The 18487-nt window shown below is 46.4% G+C and overlaps 2 protein-coding genes and 1 pseudogene across 2 annotated transcripts in view; 1 reads left to right on the forward strand and 2 right to left on the reverse strand.

Annotated features, from left to right (window-relative positions):
* The window catches only part of LOC137537090 (zinc finger protein 84-like), a 99591-nt pseudogene extending 95339 nt beyond the window's left edge, over positions 1–4252 (reverse strand).
* Positions 1–18487, forward strand: part of LOC137535252 (zinc finger protein 585A-like) — a 201856-nt gene that overhangs the window by 54488 nt on the left and 128881 nt on the right. The window lies entirely within an intron of this gene.
* Positions 7502–18487, reverse strand: part of LOC137537091 (zinc finger protein 239-like) — a 53351-nt gene continuing 42365 nt past the window's right edge. Inside the window, exon 3 of the mRNA XM_068259232.1 lies at positions 7502–9494. Coding sequence (XP_068115333.1) covers positions 8566–9494 — 929 coding nt within the window. The 3' untranslated portion in view covers positions 7502–8565. The remainder of the gene's footprint in view (positions 9495–18487) is intronic.

Consider the following 18487-nt stretch of genomic DNA (forward strand, 5'->3'; position numbering starts at 1 on the left):
CTCATGGATTCCATCCTGCAACTTTTGGATTTTGCTTTCTGTCAGAAAAATCCCTGAAATGTTGATATGTGATTTGGTAACAATGCGGACTTTGAATGATTTATTGACCAGCGGTAAATGTAGGGATGGCACAGCACCCTGTAGGAAAAGGTACAGGAGACAGAAAACGGGAGCCCAGTAGTGCAATATGGCAAAAACACACAATTGATGTAGGTAAGTAAAAGGCACGACTCACAAGGGGAGGTTGCTGGGGGCAACCAACCACAGGTAGCAGGTGGAGACAACAAACCCGACTTCACTCGGGGCGGTCCTAGCCAGAACCAGAGTGATGGTCGCTCTCTTAGTAAAAAGGAATTGGGACTCCACTAGTGGGACGTCACCACCCCTTGGACAGGGTCTGTACAGCGGTACACTTAGAACAACGAAGGAAAGAGGAGCCCTGGTAAAACAAAATATTTATTGACCAACCCACCTGCATCAATACATTTCATGCCAGATTCCTGAAAGCCTGAACTTATTCCTCTGTCTGTGCATAAATTAGCAGGATGTCTAAGTAGGGAAAGATTCCAACTCCCTGCGATGTTAGTGACTTTGGCGTCAATTCACCAGAGGTTACCAACCTATTTATCTCTTGGGAGGTAATTTACCTCCTGTGATATCTCCAAATAGCAATTCTCCAGAAGTATAGGGGAAAATATCGACAGAGAGAAATGCAAGAGATAAATGTGAGATAAGTATGAGATAAATAAGTGATAGTAGTTAGTTTTTCTCCAAATCACAATTCACCAGGGAAGAAAGGGGGTGTGGCCATTCGTTATTTTTTCATCTCTTTATCCCCTGAATGAACCTGGAGATATCGTGGTTTTCACACAGCAGCTGCTGTTGTGGAAGATGGAGCCTTTTGAGCTTACTCTGTTAGGCCTGGTGCACACCAAAAACCGCTAGCAGATCCGCAAAATGCAAGCAGATTTTGAAACGCTTTTTCTTATTTTTCTGTAGCGTTTCAGCTAGCATTTTGCAGTTTTGTGAAGCGTTTTTGGTGTAGTAGATTTCATGTATTGTTACAGTAAAGCTGTTACTGAACAGCTACTGTAACAAAAACCGCCTGGCAAACCGCTCTGAAGTGCCGTTTTTAAGAGCGGTTTGCGTTTTTCCTATACTTAACATTGAGGCAGAAACGCCTCCGCAATCCAAAATCTGCAGCAGCCCGGGAGTATGCGTTTCTGAAAAACGCCTCCCGCTCTGGTGTGCACCAGCCCATTGAAATACATTACCCAAGCGTATCCGCAGCCGCAAGCGGATCGCAAAACGCAGCCGAACCGCTCTGGTGTGCACTAAGCCTTAGAGCTTGCTTCTATTATGAGGAGACGAAGGCGCAGGAGGAGGGTCTGTTTAATTGCCCCTCGTATTTTTCGTGAGAGAACAGTTCTTGATAATTTTACTGAGACAGGTGGTGAAGAAGTTCAGACTCGTGATATGATTTATGATATGATCCGGCAGTAAAAGGCAGGAATACTCTGGTCACGTAGTGGTAAAACTACGCCTCCTACCCACAATGCTTCACTTTCAAGCTTACAGAGAAGAAAAGTATCCCATGTAAATCATTAATACCGACTACCTAACTCTCTGCTTTCTCACACTTTCCTCATGCATATCTCTCCATTATCCCCTGCTATCGAACACTTTTCTCTCTGTCCTCTCACACTGGTGAATTGACTCCAGAGTGTTAAAATACCTCATGAGATAAACTGCCTACCTTTTTTCTCTTGGTAAATCCTCTCTGGTGAATTGACGCCTTAATCACCTCTGCTAAGATACAGAGTGCTGCTGCAATGCTGCATGGCAGGGCCTGGAACTGGTAATGTTGGGTCCCTGTGCACGACTTTACTGCTAACCTTAGGAACTTCTGGTGCTCCTGAGGGATATACAATTACGCATCATTGAGGTCCATGGTCGCCAAGTGTTCCTCTCCATGAAGCAGAGACTGAATTGAATAAATACTCTCCATTCTAAATTTCTGGTAATAAAAAAATACTACAATAATCGGTTAACCCTCCTGGCAGTCCAGGGCTCGCTACATGATAGCCGCTGTGCAGCGGCATCCCCCCACACGCTACGATCACCTCCAGCGATCTCCAATCAAGAAATCCCGTTCAAAGAACGGGATTTCCTGGAGGGCTTCCCCCGTCACCATGGCGACGGACAGGATGACGTCACCAACGTCATTGGGAGTCCCGATCCACCCCTCAGTGCTGCCATGCACTGATTGGCCAGGCAGCGCACAGGGTCTGGAGGGGGGAGGCGGTCCGGCGATCGGCGGCTAATCGGCGCGGAGCGGCGGCGGCGATAGGAGGGCACACGCTGCAAAGTGCTAGCTACGTGTTGAAAAAAAAAATTATTCAGATCGGCCTAGCAGGGCCTGAGAAATCCTCCTGCGTGGCATAGCCCGAGCTCAGCTCGGGCTTACCGCCAGGAAGGTTAAAGGCGCCTTTGTGGCCTTTCCAGAAATCCAGCCCTGCTACACACCATGCAATTTTCCCACCAGATCGATGGGGAATTTCCTGGATGATCCAGAGGCTTCCCTCCACCTAGGTAAGTATCCCTTTGGGGCACTTTTTTCACTACAGGTACACTTTAAAGTGAACCCGAGGTGAAAATAAACTGATGAGATAAACAATTTTATTTATCCTCCTACTCCTAAAAATGGCTTTTTTTGAAGTATCCCAGCGTTTTATTTTATATTAAAACATTTACAAAGTAGGTTGGATGTTTTACTGTCTCTAATCAGTGGCAGCCTATTAAAGTCAATGGGAACTGTTTTATTTTTTTTATTTTTCTATAGAGGACTACTTACCTCATTGTCCTCTAAAGTTCTGTCTTAATTTTGTTGGTCTTACTGCAGGCTGGCCCCCAAAATCGCCGTTTTTATTTTTTGACCAGTTCGGTCGAATACTTTAGCAGGAGAGAGGAGGCAGAGCTTCATTTCCCTGCTCTGTCACTCCTCCGTCATGCGCACCTATCTCCTCCCCTTTCTCCGCCCTCTCAGTTGCGCTCCCGCTGATGCGCGGCTCGCCCGCTCTCACTACACGAGTGAACAGTGCTGCGGGCAGGTCTTCATGCGTGACTCACTACTTTTGCCTGTGCACAGTCACGAATGCAGCCAGTCACCACATAATGCGTGCGTGCGCGCTGTTCTATACACGTGCGCGCACACGTGCTCATGGCCGCGTACCCGAACATCTCATACTCTCGCGCTGTTTTATGTGCGCTTGAGAGTGAGAGATATTTGGAAGGAAGAGGCTGCCAACCCGGAAGATAAAGCAAAGGTTGGCAGCCATCTTGGATTTATAAAGCACGGATTTAGGGCAATATTTACCGATCTAGGGGCGGGGGAGCGGCAAAATTAACAGAAGGTAAAAATATTTTTAATTTAAAAGCCATCCATGTTATTTTTTTTGAACAAAAAAAAATGTTATTCCCAATGGCTTTAAGTGTCCCCTAGTTAGAAAAAGGTCAATAGTTCATGCATTTTATCTCTCCCTGCCCTCAGAAGTTGTATTCTGCCAGGAAAACTTTATGGCTGTAATTTGCTTAACAATGTTTACTACATTCCAGACAAGTACCGACAGGACAGAAGCTGTCACTTCCATGCCTAGAAATTAACAAGTAAAACAACCTGGTTGTTAATATGTTTTGTACTGTACATACACGTTTCTCTCATCATCTCACCTGTCGCCTCCGGTACACTTTAACAGCCTAGCTCTGCAACTTGCAACTTGCACTTTGCATTTCTAAGTGCTTGTGAGTTGGAAAGCTCATGCTAATGTAATGCTATGGGTGTGATCCCACTTGAGCGATGTGATTTAATAAAAAATACCCCATAGCATTGCATTAACAAGAGCTTTTTAAATCACTAGTGCTTAGAAAAAGCTGCTTGTGGTGGCTTAGAGCCCGAATTGTGTATTATGAATTGATTGTATTACAGCATAGAGGTGAATCTTATGTATTGCCAGAAGCCCACTGTTAAATCCATAACAAGTGTGGTTGTATGGATGAGTGTTGGTGATGAAGAGGGGGAGGTTGTCATATCCAGTATAAATAGGGATGGTCAGTGAGATTTGGTAGTCGGCTCCCCCAGAAACTGGCCTCGTTGCACTCCAATAGGTGCTGCGGAATAAACAATATCTAATAAATATTACCTCGTCTTCTAGCAGCAGCAACGTCTCCTCTGTGCTTCCTCTGACTTCCTCACTCATTTAACCCGGATATTCCGGAGTCCGACACCGCCATCTTGTGGAGAATATGCAAACTGCAGCCTTCAATGTGATGCACTCCCCTCATTTGTCATACAATTAACTACAGTTATTCCATATCCACATTACACCTGGAACTACCCTCAGAACACTATGGAAGAGACAGAACATGTATGGAAAACGAATCCCTCTATCTTTTTCATTTTCCCTCTTTCACAACTCATGTACAGATCTACATGTATGTATACAGGGATTTCTATACAAAACGTGTTTGTGAGACTAAACCTTACTCACATCTCCTACACTGATATGTCGCTGACTGACAAACGTTACTATGAAGGTAAAGCGGTGACAGTGGAGAGGCCTCTGTGGCTTGCATTAGGAATCTATGTGGTTTGCTCATGCAGCCTCTGCATCCCCTATTGCTACGCCAGCGGTGGCCTGACAAGAGGCTGTCACACAAATGTCACCAGAGACTGAGGCAGGAGCGGAGAGATGTCAGCAGAGGAGTCCCTGAGAGCCACACACAGCACATCAGTGCCCATTGCTGAGTACAGCCGGTATAACAACTCTGCTACCCAAAGCAGTGACACCTTGTGTATCATGGAAGTGACAACAGCATGTGATGGGCTGACAATCATGTCATCTCTATATTCCATTCACTACACAGGAGACCTAGCAAGTGTTCCATCTGAGGAATGGCAATCTGTTATTAACAATACACACTTAGTTACTTTATTATCAGGTCTGCTGCAAATATTGGGCCTTATTTGGCGAGACAATGAAATGTGGTGATGGGGGAGGGGCAGTGGTCTCCAAGCCACACAGAAGAAAGAAGAAATTACACAGAAATTACACAGAAGGAAGAATACAGAAATTACACATGAACAGCAGAAGGAAATATTTACAGAAAAACAGATGCAGATTACATTGCTGGAGAAATGTCTGCAGCGCATCCAAAAAACATACAGATAAGTTAATTGGCTTCCCCCTAAAATTGGCCCTAGACTATGATACTTGCACTACACAATACAAACATAGACATAGGACTATGGTAGGGATTAAATAGTGAGCTCCTCTGAGGGACGATAGGTGACAAGACAATATACTCTGTACAGCACTGCGGAAGATGTTGGTGCTATATAAATAATAATTAAAGACCGCACATCATTGTTTAGTTTCATCAAGAGTTTTATTAATCATTTTTCAATGAACAAATATAGATCTTACTCTGCAACACAGAGAAAAAGTCCCCAATATGGGAAATATGTTCAGTACAGGTAAATACTGTACAAGGAATGTCCAAAAATACAACAAATCTCAAGCTTCACTAGTTTCACTGGTTTTTAGGTGAAAGCAGCTTGTCTAGGGTACAAGGTTGTTAAATGGCTAACCTAAAGGTCACCTGTGAAGGATTGCGGAGTAGCCGCCGCATGCTCTGACGGCGTGGCGGCTACTTCCGCGTCCAGTCCGGCGGTTTATGCGCGGCGACATGTGTCTGATGTGGTACAGCCTTCCTGTGCACATAGGCTGAGAAATACACACGCGCGCGCGCGGAAAGACAGAAGCTTTATGGGAAGCAGAGAGGGATCAGCTGACTCCCTTGGTCAGCTGATCCCAGGATGTATGCGGATTGGCTGGAGGGGACTGGGCGGTGCTGATCAGCGCTGCACTATATAACCACTCGTCCCTCAGTCTCATGTTGTCTGCCGTTGCGAATGCTTTACGTGTTGGCACACAGACCTCAGTCAGATCCCACAGTGTGTTAGAACCAGGGGGACCTGGGAATTCACACTGAGCTAGATTATTCTCGCAATGTTATGTTATAGACTAGTTCCGGGGTGTTGTGACTACGGACCTCACACCCAAGCCTAGGATACTGTGACAATGCTATGTTGTGCTATAGACTGGTTCCGGGGTGTTGTGACTACAGACCTCACACCAAAGCCTAGGATACTGTGTCAATGCTATGTTATGCTATAGACTAGTTCCAGGGTGTTGTGACTACGGATCTCACACCCAAGCCTAGGATACTGTGTCAATGCTATGCTATGCTATAGACTAGTTCCAGGGTGTTGTGACTACGGACCTCACACCCAAGCCTAGGATACTGTGTCAATGCTATGCTATGCTATAGACTAGTTCCAGGGTGTTGACACTACAGACCTCACACCCAAGACTAGCACTGTGTACTTGTATCAACCTTGGCCCGCCTCTAGGGTGTTGAGAGCTAGGATCTCACATCCAGTTAGGGCAAGTCTGTTCATTTTAGCAGCAGGGCATCCTGCAACCAAGCCTAGGCCCTTCTCCTAGGGAGCCTTTAGGGATTCACCCACAGTCTGGGGTGAATTCCCTTCTTCTTCTAACCTCCAGCTCCTCTGGTGGTTCTCACTCAAAGTGCTATTGTTACACCAAACACTCATATCTCAGGTGTCCAGAGGTTAGACATACCAGGATTGTTGGTGATTCTGCAGATCATCCATAATCTGGTGTATGTCTGCATTGCTGGTGATTCTGCAGATCACCAATAGTCAGATTCTCTCTCTGCGTGTTGACACCAATCTTTACATCACCAGGGACTGATCTGGGAAGGTTGGGAATATCCACAGGATCTCATGGAAATGCCTATTATTAGACAAGACACAGAACATTTATATTGCGCTTTTCTCCTGACAAACTCGAAGCACCAGAGCTGCAGCCACTAGGGATGCACTCAGTAGGCAGTAGCATTGTTAGGGAGTCTTGCCCAAGACCTCCTTACTGAATAGGTGTGGGCTTACTGAACAGAGAGAGACAAGAATCGAACTCAGTAGTCTAGTGGATACTTCCCTAGCACTGCTCTGCCAACTGCCCTTAGTATCTGTGACTGAGCTTTGCGCCCAAAGGGACATGGAAAGGTTTATATTTAGAACTTGCTCTCATTGGTTCATGGAAGGGGATTTACAGTATATTCTAAAAGGGCTTCAATGAAAGTTCTGTATACCCCCCACCCTTCCCTATAATTTTCTGGTGTCTAGTCTGTCCCTTCCCTCTCATATACAGTTCCCTGATGTATAATAGTTCCCTCCCTTCTCTATACAATTCCCTGATGTTTAGTTGCCCTGCTCACTCCCCTATATAGTTCCCCAGTGTCTAGTGGCTTCCTCCCTACCCTATACAGTTTCCTGAGGTCTTGTGTGCCCCTTCCATCCCCAATACTGTTTCCTGTTATCAGTTGCCCCCTCCCTCCCCTTTACAGTTCCCTGGTGTCTAATACCCCCCTTCCTCCACAATGTAGCTTCCCTGGTTGTCTACTCCTTTCTTGCCACTGATATAGCATCCCTGGTGGGTTAGTGGCCCCCCCGTCCTGAAAACACCAGCTCAAGTACATGTAGAGTATGGATGCAGTGGTAGCCATGATTAACTCAACTCTCGCTCACCTCTTATTCTCTGCCCCTCTCAATCTCCTCATGTCGTGTGTAATCACGTGATCTGCAGGAAGAATACCAGGAGGTGGAGTAAGTGGTGAGGATGTCTGCACATCACTGGAGCCCAGGAGGTGAAATAAGTATGGTTATCACTGCACTGATACTTCGCATATACTGGGGCTGGAGGACCCGGGGGGGGGGGGGGGGGGTTATGCAACGGACCAGCAAAAATACAAAATAATAATTACCCTTGTGACCTGGCCACCCCTATCTGATCTGGTAAGTTGGACGCTTGGCTGGGCTGACCACTCTTGTAGATGTTGGAGTGAGCTTAATCAGGTCTCTTCTGCCTCACAGTCCCCCATCCTCTCTCCATGGGACAGAACTTGCCACTTGGGAGAGATCACAGCAGCTTATTCATACACCAATCACAAGTGAACTGTCACCTGAAGCAATTACAAAGGAGTCCAAACAGAGTGCTGCAGATGTAGCTGTAAGGTGGAAATTAAGCTCAGTGACAGTACTGGAAGCTCTCAGTGGACATATCTAATATTATAATACAGAAATGTCCTTAGTATATAAGGAAGTTTATAGCAATTCTTTAACAACAGCAGAATGTAAATGTAAAAGTTTGTGGTTATCCAGGATGGGCCTTTGTGACATCCGCAGCAAGTAGAAAAGCAACAATGCCAGATCTACCAACCGAGAGCAGAATCAGAAATCCGGGAAATCATAGTCACCCATACACAGCTAGAGAGTCAGAGGTGCAAGCGTCACACCCATCTTTGTGTAATTATCTGTCACCAATAACACGGAAAACGAGGCTTGTCTTTGTGACATGTCTGGTGTCTATGAGGGTCTGACTTCACAATAGATTTCCCACACTCTGAATGTGCATAAGGTTGCTAAAGAGTGTGACATCTCTGATGCAGCTGAAGGCTTTGTTTATGTTTAAAAGATTTCCCACATTCTGAACATGCAAAAGGCCGCTCACCAGTGTGGCATCTCTGATGTATTTGAAGACTTCCCTTCCGTTTAAAAGATTCCCCACACTCTGAACAGGAAAAAGGCCGTTGGTCAGTATGACATCTCTGATGATTTTGAAGAATTTGCTTATGTTTGAAAGATTGCCCACACTCTGAACACAAAAAAGGCCGCTCACCAGTGTGACATCTCTGATGTAGCTGAAGGTTTTGCCTCTGTTTAAAAGATTTCCCACACTCAGAACATGGAAAAGGCCGCTCACCAGTGTGACATCTTTGATGTATCTGAAGGCTTCCCTTCCGTTTAAAAGATTTTCCGCACTCAGAACATGAAAAAGGAAGCTCACCAGTGTGACATCTCTGATGTATCTGAAGGCTTTCCTTCCGTTTAAAAGACTTTTCACACTCTGAACATGAAAAAGTCTGTTCATCAGTATGACATCTCTGATGACGCTGAAGGTTTCGACTCTGTGTAAAAGATTTCCCACACTCTGAACATGTAAATGGTTGCTCACCAGTATGAGTTTTCTGATGACTAACAAGGTCAGCTTTGCGAGTAAACCCTTTCCCACACTCTGAACATGAAAAAAGCCGCTCAGCGCTGTGACTATTTGATTTGCCCTCAGTGTGAATTGTTGAGTTTACGCTTGTAGTAATAGTGTCTGGTTTATCAGGAGATTCCCCGGGATTACAGGGATGTGTTGCTCTAGTCGCACTGTGACCCCCGTGATGTGTATTTCCAGTAATGGGGTTTCCTCCTGGAGAACATTGTGTGACGCCATTTTCTTCTGCAGCATCATCTGGAGGGGGGATAAGATGTTCCTCAAAAGGGTTCCCAAAATACTGCCCATCTGTTGGGGAAAAATATTAAAATTACAGTTTTCTATTTTTACAGTTAGGATTCAAGTTTGCTTCTCTATCAGTTAATTTGTTGACCGAACTTTGACATGGAACATGGATAACATCAATACAAAAGCAGAAGCAAAAAAAAAAAAAAAAAAAAAAGTACAATTCCTTGCAAAACAAAAAAATGGCCCTTTCATATGGTGTACAGTATCTCCTCTCATTTGTTGGTGCTATGATGTTATACTGAGGAATGGAGATGTGCCTTTCATATGGTGTACAGTATCTCCTCCTCATTTGTTGGTACTATGATGTTATACTGAGGAATGGAGATGGGCCTTTCATATGGTGTACAGTATCTCCTCCTCATTTGTTGGTACTATGATGTTATACTGAGGAATGGAGATGGGCCTTTCATATGGTGTACAGTATCTCCTCTCATTTGTTGGTACTATGATGTTATACTGAGGAATGGAGATGGGCCTTTCATATGGAGTACAATATCTCCTCCTCATTTGTTGGTACTATGATGTTATACTGAGGAATGGAGATGGGCCTATCATATGGTGTACAGTATCTCCTCTCATTTGTTGGTAATATGATGTTATACTGAGGAATGGAGATGGGCCTTTCATATGGTGTACAGTATCTCCTCCTCATTTGTTGGTACTATGATGTTATACTGAGGAATGGAGATGGACCTTTCATATGGTGTACAGAATCTCCCCCTCATTTGTTGGTACTATGATGTAATACTGAGGAATGGAGATGGACCTTTCATATGATGTACAGTATCTCCTCCTCATTTGTTGGTACTATGATGTAATACTGAGGAATGGAGATGGGCCTTTCATATGGTGTACAGTATCTCCTCTCATTTGTTGGTACTATGATGTTATACTGAGGAATGGAGATGGGCCTTTCATATGGTGTACAGTATCTCCTCCTCATTTGTTGGTGCTATGATGTTATACTGAGGAATGGAGATGGGCCTTTCATATGGTGTACAGTATCTCCTCTCATTTGTTGGTACTATGATGTTATATTGAGGAATGGAGATGGGCCTCTCATATGGTGAACAGTATCTCCTCTCATTTGTTGGTACTATGATGTTATATTGAGGAATGGAGATGGGCCTCTCATATGGTGTACAGTATCTCCTCCTCATTTGTTGGTGCTATGATGTTATACTGAGGAATGGAGATGAGCCCTTCATATGGTGTACAATATCTCCTCCTCATTTGTTGGTGCTATGATGTTATACTGAGGAATGGAGATGAGTCCTTCATATGGTGTACAGTATCTCCTCCCCATTTGTTGGTACTATGATGTTATATTGAGGAATGGAGATGGGCCTCTCATATGGTGAACAGTATCTCCTCCTCATTTGTTGGTGCTATGATGTTATACTGAGGAATGGAGATGAGCCCTTCATATGGTGTACAGTATCTCCAATGCCTTTGTTTTTGGTGAATACATATATTATATTATTCTGGAAGGGATTGGAGGTGGTTCTACTAGCATACAATGCTAATTACAACAGAGAGAAAATGTGTGCATCAACCAAGTGAACCTGACAAATCTGGCTTTGCAAACTTGGCCTATTGGCTAATCACGAGACATTGCTCATGCAAATATGCATTTGCTTTCGCATGCCTAAATATGCAGGGTCAAAAACCAAAAACCGCAAAACAATCGCCCTGCGGGAATTAGTTCATGCTATACAGCACTATCCAGGGGCTCCACGAGGAGGCTTCCCATTGCCCCCATACAACCGGGGGGCCGCGGGGGTCCCAGGCTCTCTCACCGCCTGGAACCCACACAGCGGCACCTCGGAGGTGGAGGCTGGGGGTGCAGGCGATCTCCCCAGCGTGGCCAGCGCCAGGAAGAGCCGCCTGCACACACCTCCCAAGATTAAAAACAGGCACTTACCTTAACGTCCATTGCGTTCTGCTATATGCGCATGACCTGGGCGCGACACATAAGGGGAGGACAGGCGCAAATAGCCTGCTCCAGGGCTCTCACCTCCTAAAACAAGCCACTCACCACTTGCCTTTGGAGGCAGGTGGTGGACAGCTTGCTCCAGTAGTGGGCTGTCTGTGCCTGTCCTCCCCCCCCCCTTCTGGAGAGATGTGTGTGAGCCAGCCCTGAGCTTCACAGCTCGGGGTGACCCATGCGTCACTCCTTTCCCATGCAGTGCCCCGAGTCGATGCGCAGTAGCAGAACGCAATGGACGTTAAGGTAAGTGCCTGGTTTTAAATTTTTGGGAGGTGGGTGCGGATGCCCCCCCCCCCCCTGGCGCTGGCCACGCTTGGGGGGGGGGTCGTCTGCTTCGCCCAGCCTCCACCTCCGGGGTGTCACTGTGGTCCCTAGGCAGTGAGAGAGCCTGGGGCCCCGCAGCCCCCCCCGGTTGTATGGGGGCATTGGGAAGCCTCCCCGTGGTGCTCCTGGATAGTGCTATAAAGCATGAACTAATTCCCGCAGGGCAACCACTTCGCGGTATTGGTTTTTGACCCTGCAAAGTTTGGCATGCGAAAGCAGATGCATTTCTGCATGAGCATGTCTCATGGTAAGCCATTTTAGCCAGATTTGCACAGCCAGACTTGAAAGGGTTAAGCTTGATGTTGAGCACGCATACATTTTCTTTTGATTAATCTACTAGCATACAATACTTCCATCCAATTTGTCGGCGAGTTAGATGTTAGGGCAGAAGGTTGAAAGATCTTAGATATGATGGTGAGGTGTTTAGGTTAACACATTGAATCAAGAGAAGCAGAATTCTAGAAAGTATAATAATATTATGAAAAGGGGAACCAATTCATATTCTGGTATGACAGTTTGAGGATCTGGAGAGCTTTCCTCTGAAGGAACGATTCCTTCTGCCTCGATTGGTAAAATCATCTCCTCCATGGGCTTCAACTATCACCTGTATGCCGACGACACCCTGATATACCTTCAAGCCCCAGGTTCCTGAAGCTTAATTAGGACAAGACTGAGCTTTTAATATTCCCTCCATGCACAACTGCACCGCTCCCAGATATATTATGATCGACAACACTACCATCCGCTTCACCTCTCAAGCCCGCTGACTAGGTGTTACCCTGGACTCTGCTCTCCTCTTCACATCCAAAGTATTACCCGATCCTTCAACTTCCACTTCCACAACATTTGCAGTATCCACCCCTACCTGTCTCTGACACCATCAAACTCCTCATCCATGCCCTTGTCATCTCCCGCCTGGGCTATAGCAATTCCCTTTTTTTCAGACCTCCCCTCTAACTGTATTGTTCCCCTTCAATTGGTAATGAATGCGGCAACTAGAATGATCAACTCTTCTCATCGCCTCTACAACTCCGCTCTGTAAAGCCCTCCACTGGCTCCCCATCTGCTTCAGGATCAACTGTTCTTGGCCTACAAATTGGCACACAGGACCTGCCCAACCTACATCTCCGATTTTGTCCACAAGCACATACCAGCCCTCCCCCTCCAATCCTCCAACCACCTATGCCTGTTTGCATCCCGCATATCCCACTCCCATGCACGATTGCAGAACTTCACCAGGGCAGCCCCCACTCTCTGGAACTCACTACCACCAGCCATCAGATGCGCCACACCTTTAACACCTTCAAACAAGCCTTCAAGACTCACCTTTCCATGCTTGCCTACTCCCCTACATCAGTACCATAATTCTGCTGAGCACCTTCTCAACAGACACACCTATTGTCTCTTCCCCCACCCTTTAAATTGTAAGCCTCTGGTAGGGCCCTACCCCCTAGTGCTTCCAGCTTGATTATGCAATCTTACTGTCCGTCACCCCTCTTGTGGACTAGAATGGTCTCTATTTTGAACAAAGACACTGAACTACTGTTATCAAATTATTTGCATGATGTTGTTTTGCTGTGAGTTCCTTGTATGTTAACCCATTTATCTATTGTGCAGCGCTGCGTAATATGTTGGCGCTTTATACATACAATAAATATTAATAATAACAAAGGAACACACAGAACTAATATACAAGGTAAAACTGTTTCTATTGCTAGAATGTAAACTAGGCATGAACAGCAAGGAAAAAATGAATAAATAAGGTCTCTCAGTTTTGGGCTAATAATAAAAACAGGAAATTAAAGACAAACTAACCTGAAATCCTTATAGCAGGTTGATAAGTGAACATAAACAGTGCGCAGAAGCAAAGTGGTGGATACAATGCTTTTTCATGAGTCATAAGTGATTGGCAACTGTAGTGCAACTCACTTTCTGCTCTCAGTAGATTTAACTAGTGGGCGGGTCAATCAGGAATACCCATGTAACTCTCAAAGTGGGAGGAATAATAGGGGACAGGCTACATTTCCCAGCTGTAATAAGACGGCGGCCTGACCGCATTCAGCAAGCGGAACGCGGAGGTTTGGCCGCGTCCGCATCAGCGGCACCATCCACCACATGGTCGCATGCGGAACGCGGAGAAACATCCGCATCGGCGTTGCGATTCACCGTTTGGTCACAGGCCTCTCGGCGTACTTTACGTCGAGGCTGTGGTCCGGTTCTTCCCTCACAGGCCTCAGGGCCTGCCACACACCAACGCTATCCTCAATCCAGTCTGGACCCCGTAGGGGCTGCGCGCGTGTGCAATAAAGCCTTTTATACTCTTAGAAGGAGAGTCAGCTGACCAGCTGGTCAGCTGACCTCAGTAAGGTCCTTGAGCTGTGCTGCAAGGTCCTTGAACTGTGTTGTGATTGGCTGGGCGGGCTGGTTGAGCCCAGCACAGTATAAAAGCAGGCATTCTGTCAGTTGCAAGTTGTCTGCAGTAAGCGTTACTTTGTGATAGCCCTCAGACCTTAGCTAGATCCGAGAGAGACAGTCCTAGCTGGAGCAAGGCTCCTGTCTCTCATCAGTCAGTCTTTGTTGTTTTCCTGATTATTGTATATTTGTATGTAACCTGATCTCTGTTATAGTCAGCCAGTCAGTTGATCTAATAGTCAGCCAGATAGTGATCTGACAGTCAGTACCATCGTGGGCCAAGTGCGGCTTGCCGTAACTAGCCCACAACAGTCAGATTTGTTATTTTCCTGATCTGCGACATATATTGGTTTTGCCAATATATTCGCAAGCACTATTGTTATCTGTGCCATTTTCTGATCTCCCGTTGCCGAACCTCTGCTTGTCTATTTCACTACGAGTTCGGCTTTCTGACTTTGTACCTCCGCCTATCTGATGTCCGTTACTGACTTTGGCTAGATTTCTGACTTTGCCCCCTTTAGTGGTTCTCCCACTAAAGGGTTTATTCTGCTGAATCCCTCCTTGCGGAGGTCTCAGTGGTTCCCCAGTATATCATTGCTGCTGGGGAACGCGATTCTAGCGTTACGTCATCTAGTCGCAGAATCGCACACACTGCGTTTCTCTTTTAGAGGTACCCAGTCCTCTTAAAGATATCAGTGTGGTGGGTTTTCCACTGTTGTTATACCCGGTATCCAGAGTTACAAATAAATATCCGCATTATTGGAGATTCCGCAGATCGCCACATAATCGGATATATCAGCATTATTGGTGATACTGCGGATCACCAACAATCTGAATACTCTGAGTGTGCACCAAACACCACACATTGTTACAGTACTGCAGACCATATTATGAATATGGAAGGTCTGGTGGAACAATTGAATATGCTGTCAGCCACTATTGGAGAACTGTCCAAAACTGTGACCTTACAGCAAGCTCAGATCTCCCAGCTTACAGAGAGAATTAATGCCCTGTCTCCACCAGTGGTTCAACCTTCCCCTCACACAGTCGAGCCCAAGATGCCCCTTCCGGAAAAATTTTCTGGCTCACGGGCCGACTTTAGTAACTTTAGAAATCGCTGTTTAGCATATTTCCAGATAAAACCTGTGTCGTCCGGTTCAGAGGCACAGAGGGTTACTCTGATTAGGACTCTCTTACAGGGAGATTCCCAGACCTGGGCATTTAGCCTTCCCGAAGGTCATACTGCCTTGTCATCGGTGTCTGAATTCTTTAAAGCGATGGCCATTATCTACGATGATCCCGACATCGCCGGCACAGCCGAGCGCAAGCTCAGGGAACTTAAACAAGGTAGTCGCATGGTTGAGGAGTATGCGGCAGAGTTCAGGAAGTGGGCAGTCTCAGTGAGGTGGGATCAATTCACACTATTAGACACGTTTATGAATGGGTTATCTGATTCCATCTCTGATGTCATCATAAGCCACCCTGAACCGAAAAGTTTAGATGAGGCCATAACACTGTCCATTAAAATTGATAGACGTATTCGATATCATAAGAAGGGCAGATCTTTAGCACTCGCCAGGGTGTCCCATGCGGTTAGTCCTCCTGAGGTCTCGGAGGAGGAACCGATGCAATTGGGGCATGGCCATCTGACAGGGTCTGAGAGAGCTAGGAGAATGAAGGAGGGACTATGCCTATACTGTGGGGAGAAGGGTCACCGAGTGCAGAAGTGCAGCAAGAGGACGGGAAACTTGTCCGCTTAGGGCTGGTTGGAGGTACCGCCCTAAGCGAGCCAACCCTACCTCCATATCACAGTAAGATCTTGCTGCCTTGTTCCCTTCAATGGGAGAATCAAGTTTGTCACACGTCTGCATTCATCGACTCGGGCTCCGCCGCCAATTTCATAGATCGTGATCTAGCTTTGAGGTTCAATATCCCCATTCTCCCCATTCAGAAGCATATCTATGTCACTGCAATCGATGACTCCCCACTGCAAGACAAGTCACCTCTTTGTCAAACTCCATTTCTCACCCTCCAGATTGGGGTTCTTCACACAGAAAACATTCAGGTCTTTGTTTTAAAGATGGCCACCTCATCAGTCATCCTGGGTCTCCCTTGGCTGAGGAAGCATTCTCCCCAGATAAATTGGAGAGAGGAACAACTGTCTGCATGGTCACACTATTGTCAGGAGAATTGTTTAGGGTCTGTATCAGTCTGTTCCTCTGAGGTTCATGTTGAAGGGGTTCCACCTCAGTATTCTGAATTCAGTGACGTGTTTTGTGCCCGGTCTGCGGACAGGTTGCCTCCCCATAGACCCTATGACTGTCCTGTTGAGCTGAGACCAGGTACTATGCCCCCTCGGGGACGGTTGTACAATCTTTCTGGTCCCGAGAAGATCGCGATGAAGGATTATATCAGGGAGAACTTGGAGAAGGGCTTTATCCGTCCTTCCAAGTCCCCTGCGGGAGCGGGGTTCTTCTTTGTTAAGAAGAAAGACGGTGGTCTTCGCCCGTGTATAGATTATAGACAACTTAACAAGATCACCATCAAAAACCGTTACCCTCTCCCATTCATCGACGATCTATTCTCACAGATTACTGATGCCTGTGTTTTTTCCAAGTTGGACCTGAGGGGGGCATATAACCTTATTCGTATCCGAGAAGACGACGAGTGGAAGACCGCGTTTAATACACCTGACGGTCACTATGAGTACCTCGTCATGCCCTTCGGGTTATGCAATGCCCCGGCGGTCTTTCAGGAGTTTGTCAATGATATCTTTAGAGATGTATCAGGCAGATTCTTAGTGGTTTATCTTGACGACATTTTAATTTTTTCGAAAGACTTGCAGCAGCATAGGCAGCATGTTAGGTTTGTCCTCCAAAAACTACGTGAGAACCAATTATACGCCAAGTTGGAGAAATGTATTTTCGAAGTCAGGGAGGTAGCCTTTCTGGGATACATTATCTCCACATCTGGGTTGGCAATGGATCCTAGTAAGGTCGCAGCAGTCCTGGAATGGCCACAGCCTTCAGGCCTCAAGGCACTGCAGAGGTTTTTGGGATTCGCCAACTATTACAGGAGGTTCATTAAGGGGTACTCTTCGGTGGTGGCCCCTATGACTCAGTTGACAAGAAAGGGGGCTGATGCTAGTAACTGGCCATCTGAAGCAGTTAAGGCCTTTGAGTTGTTGAAAGCAGCCTTCTGTTCCGCTCCCATCTTGCGTCATCCTGACGTCACCCGCCCCTTTATTGTGGAGGTGGATGCATCCGATGTAGGAGTCGGCGCAGTTTTATCGCAGGCTTTTGGCCCGGATGGTAAGGTCCATCCGTGTGCATACTTCTCAAGGAGGTTTGCGCCCGCGGAGAAAAATTATGATGTGGGGAATCGAGAGCTGTTGGCCATCAAACTGGCACTGGAGGAGTGGCGCCATTGGTTGGAAGGGGCAGAGTTCCCTTTTACAGTGTATACAGATCACAAAAACCTCGAATACATCGAGAAAGCTAAGAGGTTAACGCCCAGACAGGCCAGATGGGCGCTTTTCTTTTCTCGTTTTGATTTTGTGATCACGTATAGGCCAGGTGACAAGAACGTTAAGGCTGATGCCTTGTCTAGGTGCTTTGAGCCTGAGTCTGCCCCATCTGCTACTCCCACTAATATCCTCCCTGAAAAGTACTTTCTGGCAGCCACTGAGATCTCGGAGGATCTTTCCAAGGTGCTTTCGGCATGTCAGGCTAATGTTCCTAAGGGGAAACCCGAGGGTCTCCTGTATGTTCCCATCCGCTTCCGAGGGCAAGTGCTACGTATGTTTCATGAACACAAGAATGTGGGACAGCCGGGCATTGCCCGTACTCAGGAACTGTTGAGTAGGGCTGTCTGGTGGCCTTCTTTCATGTCCGACTGTGAGGAGTTTGTCAAGTCCTGTTCTGTCTGTGCCAGGTGCAAATCCTCCAGGAAGGCTCCAGCCGGGTCTCTCCAACCCCTGCCTTCTCCACAGGTTCCATGGTCCCACATCTCCATGGACTTTGTGGGTGAACTGCCTGAATCTGACGGTAAGACCGTCATCTGGGTCGTAACTGACAGGTTCAGTAAGATGGCACATTTTGTTGCTCTGCCCGGGTTGCCGTCTGCTCAGGATTTGGCAGAACTATTTGTGCATAACATCTTTAAGCTTCATGGAATTCCTGTGGATGTGGTTTCAGACCGAGGGGTACAGTTTGTATCTAAATTCTGGAGGTCCTTTTGCAAAGATTTGGGCATCTCTCTGTCTTTT

The sequence above is a fragment of the Hyperolius riggenbachi genome, chromosome 10 (genome assembly GCF_040937935.1).
Source record: "Hyperolius riggenbachi isolate aHypRig1 chromosome 10, aHypRig1.pri, whole genome shotgun sequence".
Taxonomy (NCBI): Eukaryota; Metazoa; Chordata; class Amphibia; order Anura; family Hyperoliidae; genus Hyperolius; species Hyperolius riggenbachi.